The sequence below is a fragment of the Sarcophilus harrisii genome, chromosome 6 (genome assembly GCF_902635505.1).
Source record: "Sarcophilus harrisii chromosome 6, mSarHar1.11, whole genome shotgun sequence".
Classification (NCBI taxonomy): domain Eukaryota; kingdom Metazoa; phylum Chordata; class Mammalia; order Dasyuromorphia; family Dasyuridae; genus Sarcophilus; species Sarcophilus harrisii.
The window spans coordinates 116,368,152-116,378,590 of record NC_045431.1 but is presented as its reverse complement, the minus strand read 5'-3'; the positions used below and the strand labels follow the sequence as shown (position 1 = coordinate 116,378,590).

The 10,439-nt window shown below is 41.1% G+C and overlaps 1 protein-coding gene across 2 annotated transcripts; it reads right to left on the bottom strand.

The window, feature by feature from the left end:
• Positions 1-327: 327 nt before the first annotated feature.
• Positions 328-7,135, bottom strand: CDKN2AIP (CDKN2A interacting protein). Of its 2 annotated transcripts, none has more exons than XM_003773044.4 (3): positions 6,475-6,749; positions 5,864-5,994; positions 328-5,432 (listed from the first exon to the last, which is right to left on the bottom strand). In XM_003773044.4, the coding sequence occupies exons 1-3, from the start codon at positions 6,738-6,740 to the stop codon at positions 3,946-3,948; spliced, it is 1,884 nt and encodes a 627-aa protein (XP_003773092.1). In that variant the 5' UTR covers positions 6,741-6,749; the 3' UTR covers positions 328-3,945. The 2 variants fall into 2 exon arrangements, with proteins under 2 accessions (XP_003773092.1, XP_023361602.1); XM_023505834.2 differs by having other exon boundaries at positions 5,414-5,432; positions 5,895-5,994; positions 6,475-7,135.
• Between the last annotated feature and the right edge of the window lie 3,304 nt (positions 7,136-10,439).

Below are 10,439 nucleotides of genomic sequence, written 5' to 3'. Positions count from 1 at the left end.
AAGGGTTTGGAGAAGCAGACTATATGGGACAGGTATGAAGTATTTCAATAATTTTATAGGGCGTTAATAAAACAAAACCTTGAGCCCCACCCCCCTCAATTCAATTTTAATCTTTTTTTCCCCTATCTTCCCAAAAAACCTAATAAATCAAAGTTTAAAAATTCTTTTAAGGCTTAAGTCCTAAATGAATGTTTTGCGGGAAACTATAAACAACAAAAAAAACCCACCCCACTAAATTTGTATAATTATTTTCAAATAATGCAAAGGCTACTACCTTTTGTGAAATATTGTTTTTAAAAAAAATAGAAAATAATCTCAAAGAATTTACCATGTTAATCCTTTATTATGAAAAGAAATGTTATGCATGTACATTGCAACACTATGCACAGACATTGATCATGAAAAAACTAACACAACATAATCTAATAAGTAGACAGAAATAAGACGGCAAATTAGATGTTATTTTGTTAAAGCTTTTTTATAAGTTTGTGTGATTTTCCCCTCATTGTTATTGATAGTTAAGTTTATAATAAAAAAATTTTTCAAAATGTTAACCAAGGCAGTATTTTGAGCAACAGTGTATAGTCAAAGTGTAGCATTGTCTTAGCAATGATCTCAGGCAGCAGAGAATTTGGTGTCAATACAGAAGCTGATACTAAGGACTTACTTTCAAAAAGATACATAACAATTGAATTTAAACTGGACTTCACTGTAAAGGACATGGGGGTGGAATAGAAGGGAAGCACATAAAAGACAGACTATTCTAATATGTGAGTGAAATGAAATTAAAAAAAAATATATTAGGCACATATCCACTAGTTCTTCTTTATGCTGAATTATTTCGGGGAGCCTAGTCAACAAATAATTCATTCCATCCCATCTGTAATGTTTTGAGGCCAAGTTTACCGAAAGGGCATTTGTTGCTCTCAAAGAGCTCATCAGATTCCAAGTGATGCTGTTCCACCAAACAATTCTGGAACCCCCTTTGGAGCAAATAAATGAGCCACACAAGGACAAATCTGCAACTTTGTCTCATACTTTGTTTTATGACTTAAATTGTTATTACTCAACTTGATTACCCACCTTATTTGCCAGGCTTGGCTATTTCCAAAAGTCAAACCCATTCTGAGGATGAAGACTTGCCACCACTGAAAATGAGACACTCTGAAAACAATTCCAAAAAAAGTCCTTAATAATGCAAGCATTACTAAAGTAAAATATAATCTCAAGAAGAGTTTGAAGGAACAACACTCACTTGGATGTATGCAGACTAGACATGAAGTTAGGATTTGAGGGGGGAGGGGGAGGAAAGGTTTAAGACTCAAGATTCCTCACCTATAAAACAGGGATGCTTATACTATACCTCCTACTTCACAAGGCAATGGGTTACGTGCTCTACAAATTTAGGGCTGATGTTAATTTTTTAAAAACATTTGTCTTGTTTGCCTTATCATACATACCTTTTGGAGGACTGTTTTGAAGCCATTTTAGTTTGATCAATTAGTTTGTTTTTCTAACATTCATGATGATATAATTTTCATTATTCTATTTCCTTTCATATGGTAAATTTAAAAAGTTTGCATATATTTCATACCAAGAAATTCTTGTACCTAGCATATTTCAATGTCTATTTCATTTCACAAAAAGACAAGGTAAAAGTAGTTGGATATTCTATCTCAGAATAGGGTCCTTCCATACATTTGTAGCCAGCCTACTTTGAAATTCTGTAAATTATAATTCTGTTATCTGTTACATTTGTAGCCAGCCTACTTTGAAATTCTGTAAATTATAATTCTGTTATCTGTTACTACTTCTGAGTAATCACTTCTTCCCCCCCCCCAATCCTTTCTCCTCCTTCCCAGAAGACCTGAGATAAATACTAATGAAAGCTATTTCCACACTATGTATAAATTACTGATACTTAATAAAGTTATCCAAGTAAGTCATTCTAGCACAAATTATAATTAGCGGTTAGTTAAAACCACCACTGAATTTCTTCTCTGATGCTGCACTGTGAAATGGCAGTGATCTTGGGGGGGGGGGGGGGGTTCTTATTAACAGTTATTACAATAGTTGTTAAAACTGTTATAGGCTGCAAATTCTATATCAAGATGGAAAAGGCTTTAAGAGACAAAAGCATAAAGAGATTAAGGTAACTCTCCTCTGAGAATAGATTGGCTATAGCATAAAGACCATCCATATAAAGGTGTAGAAAGATGTGGTAATCTGCACCAATGGAGGGAGTATCCACACTAATGTAATCATAAATCTAAGCCACTCTTTGAAGCAGAACCTCATTAATAATTAGATCTTAAATGCTAAAATCCATAGAGAATAACTTTGACTACTATTTCTAAGGTACAACAGAAAGAAGTTACATTTCCATATATTCTAAAAAGGCAGCCAGACAGATCACTGATTTATAATCAAGAGACCAATAGTTTGTTCCTCAGTTATTTGCTGAGACTTCAAGTCACAACAGCTGCATTTCTTTTCTCTTCCAAAAAAAAAAAAAAAATCCTATCTCAAAGAACTTTTATAAATTCCAAACAAATACTGTCATAAAAGTCTTCAGAAATCAGTAAAGGCTTCCAAAAACTTAAGTTCTAATTTCCAAATTTCTCTGCAAACTATATGGTCAGGTAATATTCCTTTTAAAGTGTCAAAAGCACCTGCAAGATAGTTGATTTCCCTTTCTCTCTTCCAACCTATTAAGTTACTGAACAATATGTCTTATACCACTGGAAGAAGTAAAGGAGGAAGATTCAAAGAATGAGGAAGAAGATAACCAAAACTTAAGGTAAGTATACCAAATGCAGAAAATGAAGAATTACTCCAGTAAATCAGAGTCAAAGAACATTAAACAATTCAGTAAAATGAATTGATATTGTGGCATGACAAGATTCTATTTAATCACTACCACACCAAAAGTAAATAAAATTTAGATCACAAGAAATTAACATGCTCATGAAATCATTTAACTCAGTTCCTCCCAAACATCCTCTTCTAAAACATTTATTTACAAATAAAAATCACAGTATCTAGTATTTGGCTTGACAAATGTTTTACCTATCCAGAGGAATATGCTAATTATGGAAAATAACCAGGTGAACAGTGACTGACGCTAAAAAAAAAATAAAATAAAATAAAAAATATTCCAAGGAATTAATTTTGGCTAGGGGAAAAACACAAAACTTCTTTAAAAGGTAAAATAGTTTTTAGCATTTAATATCTAAACAAATCAAATTTTTATAGTAGCAGTCACAAATGTGCTTATATACAAAGCCCATTTTTTCATTCTGAAAAAAATTTAATTTTACCTTGAACATAAATTAACCTAATGAATTCGAATAGGTAAAAATTATACTGAATTAAGCAACAATTTCAGTGTAAAATAATGTCAAGTACTTCATAGTACTTCATACTAACAGGCATATTTGACATGAATTCTCTCTAAGATCTCTCTATATTTTTCTTGGCCTTTTAGACACCTATTTTTTAAACACTGGTCCCCATTACTTTCACATGAAAGGTCTTTTTTGTCTTGTTTTTCTGCTTAGGAGAAAAAAAAAGCAAGGTAACACTCATAATACATTTTCACCAAAGTTTTAGTAGTACAAAAAGTATTAAGACTATATTTAACTGCATACCTTACCTATTGTACCATTAAAAAGAGAAGACATGGGTACACTCTTTAGCAAAGTAAACAGCATTCTGGTGTGCTATGATGTTAAGGCATACCTTTAAATGAATACTGTTATTCATTCATAAATTATTTACAACTGCTGCTACTAAGCGAAGACAACTATAACATGGGTTTTCTGCAAAACTAGGGGGGAAAGCAATACAAAATGCCTGAAAGCCAATATTTTAGTGTACAAAAGTAAACTTCGGTCCAAATGTTAAAACACTATATAAGCTTTATGCAGTGACCTTTTAAACATGCTATGGTAGCTCCTGAGGATGTTTTAAAGCTGGAGGTAAGTTTGTAGGTCTTGATTCTTCATCAAGAAGCACCAAATCTTCTATTTCACTTCCTCTGTATTTTCTTTTACATATCTTTACCACCACTTTTTTCTTGAGAAATAACTTCAGAGCTTCTCTCGATGCTACTGCTTTGGCATTTTCCTTACTCTTTCCACAGCCAGTACCCAAATAAACAGACTTGCACCTCAATTCACACACTATACTTTCTTGAGAACTCTTATTTTGAGGCAGATCAGCCAGTTCTTTTAATGGAACAAAAGAAACGTCTAATGTTGCTTTTAGAGCCTCCACAGATGCATTTAGGAGTTCCCCATGATTCACACTGGGACTAAAACCACCAACAGCCACTAACTTCCATGCCACAGTTTTATACAATCTATTGAAAAAAGGTTGCTTCTGTTTTACATCTTCAGTGGTTAATTTGCAAGAAAACCTAACAGAACTCTCACATGACTGTAAACTGCTTTTAGAAGGTAACTGTGATGTGCTAGTTTGAGAGCTACTCTTAGAAGCCAGCGGGTTTACACTTGTCAAGGAACTTTTGGTAGCCAACAGGGCTACACTTGTCTGGGAGCTGCTTTTGGAAGACAACAGTGATGTAGCTGGGGAATTGCCTTTAGGAGCCAACAGTGTGGCAGCTACTTGGGAGCTGCTTTTAGAGGGCAGCAGTAAAGTGCTTGCTGAAGAGGTGCTTTTGGGAGTTAAAATTTGCACACTGGTTGAGGAATTGTTTTTAGATGAAATGCTTGAATCCAAGTTAGTTTTGGAAGTTGACTGTGATGGGCTGCCATCTGAAGTGGTTTTAGAACCTAACAGGGGGAGCAATTCTGAACTAGGTTTGGAGGATAACAGTGGCAGCTCCACTTCTGAGCTGGTTGGGGAACCCAACAATGGCAAACTTGTTGTCTCTGACCTGGTATGAGAACTCAACAGAGGCAGTTCTGTCTCTGAAGCACTTTGAGAACACAAAGATGAAGTGCTCTCCGAAATAGTTTTTTTAGGGGATGCATTTTGTTTGGGATCAATTAACTGGATCCCAACACTATTCATATTGGATGTTGTCACAGAAGAAATTAGTATTGTAGCAGGTTTATCTGAAGTTTCTATATCTGAAAGCTTTTCAGGGGCTGATGCTATAACCTGAGAAGTGCTGGTATTGGAGGTGGTGTTTTGCTTTCCAAAATTTTCAAGCGCTGGCTCACTGGTGGATTTATTCTTTACTCCCAGCCCCTCTTGGGAAAGTGTACTCCCCCTTTCCAAAGTGCTGCTAGAGCTCCGATTTATATTTTCTCCCACAGGTCTAATGGATGGCACTGCCCCCACCTTGACTTCCTGCTTTGGTGATGCCTGCTCTGTTTTGCCACAAGTCTTCAAAGCATCCTGAATACTAGTAGAACTGCTCTTTCCTTCAACTGCCCGTTTTTTGCAAGGTTCTTCTACCCCATCTAAAAATTTAAAAAAAAAAAAAAAAAAAAAAAAAAAAAAGAAAGAAAGAAAGAAAGAAAGAAAAAGAAGCATTTGACTAATTCCACTTAATTATTAGTTAGGTAGACATTCAATGCAAGAAAGATGCTAAGCAAAAAACTTGGCATATATAATGCAGAGGACAAAATTACTATGTAATCATGACACACTTTTTTTTTTTTTAAACAAATGAAACATTTGACAGTTTTAAAGTAAAAAAAAATTTAAGGTTAAAAACCAAAAAATATATAGGGAAAGTTTAGGACTAGTGTTCTTAAAATAAAAAAGACAAACATTAAATAGCAGTTTGGTTATGTTAGAAATATAAGTAAATATGAAACATGAGTTCACAGCACTAAAATAAACTTATGTTCTATGCTCCTATATATGTTCACATCTATGATCTGCTAACCATTGCTACTCGATATCCCTCTTTTCTTCACCTTGGCAACCAGTTCATCTCTTGTTGTATGGATTGGAGCATCTGTCACTTTGATGCCTTCAGCCATACTAAGTATTTTATCCATAACTTTGGGTGGATACCTAAAAAGAGAAAAACAAATTGACCGTTTTTCCATAAGTCTTTTCCACCTCACATACAAACCAACCAAAGGAACGAGAACGAGGCTTCCAATTAGCCCCCGACATCGAGCAAGGATTCTCTGCTTCCTAAATAACCCATAAATAAACGTGCTCACTGGAGTGGTGAATTCCGCCTTCTCTCCTCCCCCCAGCTGGCCTGCAAACCATTCGTCTGATGCAGACTAACGACTCCCACCAGCTGACCGAAAAAGAACACGAATGACGTCCACACCACCAAACCGGAGGGAGGGAGGAAGGGCGGAGGAGGGGGAGGAGCTGCCGGGGAAGGAGGGAGGCTAAGGGCCTACGATCCCGTCCTCACCGGCCCAGCCGGCTCCAAGGCTCCCTTCCCTCAGCGCTCGCGTTACACCCACAGGCCTTAGGCTCCTGCCACGGAGTGTCGGGGCGGAGAAGGCCCAGGCCCGGCCGCGGATCACTCACCGGCACCCCAAGAAAATATGGTTGGCCCAGGCCATAGAGGAGGAGACGAGCTGCTGCAGCTGGCGACGACGGTCCCCGCATTCCACCGAGGCGGCTTCGGTGGTGGCGGTCGGGGCCAGGTCTCCGGCATTGCGAAGCAGAAACTCGCGTCTATGGCGCCAGTGCTTGTCCGTCTCGCCGTCGCTACGCAGCGTCTCCACCCAGGCGGCCACCCGTGGATTTTGACTTAAGTACTCGGACACCTCGGAGATGGCTGCCCGCGCCATGCTCAACCCACTCGTGTCGTCCGTCGCTAGGGCAGGCCGAGGACAAGGGAGAGGACGGAGGAGGCCCTGTCACCGAGGACTCGGGTAGCTCCCGCAAGCCCAGAGGACAGCCGACCAACGAAAGCCGAGCCGCAGAGCCGAAACGCCCACTTCCGCCCGCCGCCAGGCACCCCCTCTCCTTTTATAACCTCGTTGGGACTCGCGCGTCGTCGCTTCCTTCCGGCGCGAGCCCCCGCAGTAGCGGGCGGCTCGGCCGCGATCCTCGGCTCTGGTTGGCGGAGGAGGCGGCGGAAGGCGGGGTCTAAGAGATAGCCGGCCCGTGGCGGGCGGCTTGGAACGCAGAACCCGCCCTAAAGGGCGTCCTAAAGCCGTCGACAGACCAATGAGCGCGTAGGTCCCCACCACCTCCCGCTTTTGTGACGCACCGGCTCAGAAAGGGGCGTTCCGCTCCCGGCCGCTGGTTTCCCGGATCGGCTCCTCCCCCCACTGCGGCAACTCCGGTAGCTGGGTGTGGGCGGCGTCAGTCGGCTGCTACAGCATTTCCAGGGAAGAAGGCGTCGGCAGCGGCGAGGAACACGACAGGGGAAGGGCGGACTTCGACCCCGGCGGCCAGGGTGCTGGGGGTGAGGGGAATTCCCCCGCGGCCCCGGCCCAACGCGACCGGGGGATCGCGGCGCCACCGCCGCCGCCACCGTCGTCGTCATGGGGCGGAACGCCGGCTCCTGCCGGCGCCGCCCCGGCCGCCGGGTGACGAGCGCGCCCCCTTCTGTTACGGGCAGCCGAGGGAAGGGACCCGGATGGAGCCGGGGCCTGCGTCCGCCCCGCCCCGCCCCCGCTGCCGACCGCTGAGTCCGGAGCTCGGCTGTCCCTGTGGGGCTCCCTACCGGGATACGGGACCCGAAGAGGCTTCTCGGAAGATTCGGGAAAAGGGCAGCCTCCGGGGCCTGTCCGCCTTTCTCCGCGGACTGCAGGTCTTCCCCCCGAGATGTCCATTAAAACCAGATCTTTAAGGCAGCCGAAGCGCTCGGGGTCTCTTTAAGTGATGGCTCTCCGGCCTGACTAAGCGCTCTCCGCCTCTGCTTCCTTAGCAGGACCCCGTGAGTGAGCAGGTGAGAACAGTCTCAAAGGATACTGACCTATCAGGGAGCGCGGCCTGAACCCCCATGGCCCTCTGCCAGCTCTCTCCGGCTCTGAATGCCCAACGCAGGGAAAAGGGAATCCGAGCTTTGCCGCGGCTGCCGCGCGGTGGCCAAACCTCGGGAGGCGGCGGTGAAAGCGGACTTTATCCGGGCTGACCCACTGGGCGCGGGCGCTCCGATACCCGACCTCGCACTTGTAGGCCTTTTCAGCCGGGCTCTGCGGCCTTCAGAAACCCGAGCTCCCATTCAGGCCCAAGATGCGGCGGTCAATTACAAAATTACAGAGCTGGATCCGGATACGTCAGAGCCAAGATCTCCTTTTTTCAAAAAAACACTGTGGGGAGATGGAAAAAACAACTTCAGGAGAGACCTAGGTTTAAAATCGGCCTCTTCCACCTTGGGCAAATCCCATAACCTTTCTGACTCTGTTTCCCCATTTGTGAAATGGGAGCGATAATGTTCCTAGTGTCTACTGAACAAGGTTGTTTTAAGGTGCACGAGATAAGATTCTATATAAGTCTTAAAAACATACAAATCTTTGTTACTAACAGAGAAGGAAACTGAAGCTTAGAGAAGTTAAGTGATTTATATGGTGGTCCTATTAAATGTTCTGTCAAACTAGTCTTCTTCCTCATTCATTTACTGGGTGAAGTCCCAAACCTAGTATATAATAGTGGTGTATTTACGACAAAGAAAGATGCGTCCCACTCAATTTTAGTGGCTTGAATAGCATGTTTGAAAGCACTAAAAGCGTTTCATATTGCTTTAATTCTTCGCACTATTGTGCTGAACCATAAAAATACAAAATAATGTGCTAGAAGTGCATCCTATCACTTCTCTCATTACCTTGAACAAACTATTTCTATGATTTCTTAACTGCCAACCTCAGAATAAAAGGTATATATATCTATGTGGCTTACCAGTGGTTAAGTTTCAGGTTCCAGGTGTATACATGATTTAGAAGGATGCAAAATATTCCCTGCTGGCATTTTATATGCACAGCCAAAATACACATTTCTGAATTATAGAGCATGCAATACACAATTTTTAACAGACCTTTAATTTCATCAGTATGGGGAAATACCATTGAGAAATGTCCCTAAAAAGGAAGTGCAGATGATTGGTAGGGCTGTATAGCAAGGCACTGATAAAAAGCATTTTGCATTCTAAAGAAAACTAAAGGGAAAAAGCTTTGATTAAGCAACATGAGTTTTTTGTGGATTTTTTTTTTTTTTGTCTTGCCCCATTGAAAGTCTGGAGTGAAAGGATTAGGAAAAACACCTAATTGGAAGGTTTTTGATCAAGTTTCCTACTTGTTGCACCTTTGAGAAAATCCACTTCTCTTTCTTTTAGTGATAAATTTCTAAACTGACTTCCTCCTATAAACTTTGGTTCCAGGTGGGTTCTTCTGCAGCAGTTTGAGAGTAGGCACAACCAATAATGATAGCTAAGATCAATAAAGGATTGGGATAAGATCACTTAATTTATTTTATGTAAATACATGGAACACAAAGATCTGTGTGACAAGTATTTCAGTTAACCTCATGGGTTATATTGGTTATCATGAAAAGCAGTTTAGAAAACAAAGAACAATTTCCAATAAATACTTATTGACTGACCAGTTTACTTAAAACATAAATCTGGTTAAACTATAGGTTACTCATTCAAAACTATTTTAAAAATAATCAGATATCAAAATTTCAGTCTATTTATTGCAAAGTGGATCCAGGCCTGCCTTAAAAGTACTTATAACCATACTGTCCTTACACCGCTTTAATTGATCTCACTTCCTATAATTTCTAGTATCATCTTTATACTAATGTCTAAATATCCAGTCCTACTCTCATGAATTCCAATCACCAGGGAGATGTCTCCAACTGGATCTCTTAAATTGTCCTTTGAAACTCAGTAGGGCCAGAACTACTGAGTTTTCACTTTCATCCTCCTACTCGCCCACCCCCCAAATTTAAGGATACTACTTACTGTTTACTCAAGTTTACACATTTCCTAGAAAAGTACAGAATTCAAGCAGCTAGGTGGTGAAGTGGATGGAGCACCAGCACTGAAGTAGGACCTGAGTTCAAATGTAACCTCAGAAACAACACTTCCTAGCTGTGTGATTCTGGGGGAAGTCACTTAACTTCAATTGCCTCAGCACCAAAAAAAAAAAAGGTACAGAATTTCAAAGTTGGAAGTGCTTTCAGCAAAACACCAAATCCAATGCACACCTGAAAATACTTTCCAACTACAATTTACCAGACAACTAGTCATTCAGTCTCTACTTGAAGACCTACAATGAAAAGGAGACCACTATCTCCTGAGAGACTAAGTTTTTGATAGCTTTATTAGCAACTTTTGTTTGACATCAAAGCGAAATTCTCATATTTTACTCCTATTTCTGCTATTTGAGGTCAAACACAACAAATCTAATCCCTTTTCTCCATGATAGCCCTTCAAAAGCTTATCTACCACATCTCAAATGTTCCCAAATCTAAATGTAAGTAAAATGTTCCCAAATCCTCATAGAGCAAAGACTTCACCTTGACTATTTTGGTTGCCC

Bases quoted from the DNA above. Each gene is read 5' to 3' on its own strand.
- CDKN2AIP (XM_003773044.4), bottom strand. From the start codon at position 6,740: ATGGCGCGGGCAGCCATCTCCGAGGTGTCCGAGTACTTAAGTCAAAAT. The intron at 5,995-6,474 runs GTGAGTGATCCG...TTCTCTTTTTAG, and splicing joins CATATTTTCTTGGGGTGCCG to GTATCCACCCAAAGTTATGG. The intron at 5,433-5,863 runs GTTAGCAGATCA...TTAAATTTTTAG, and splicing joins AGGGATATCGAGTAGCAATG to ATGGGGTAGAAGAACCTTGC.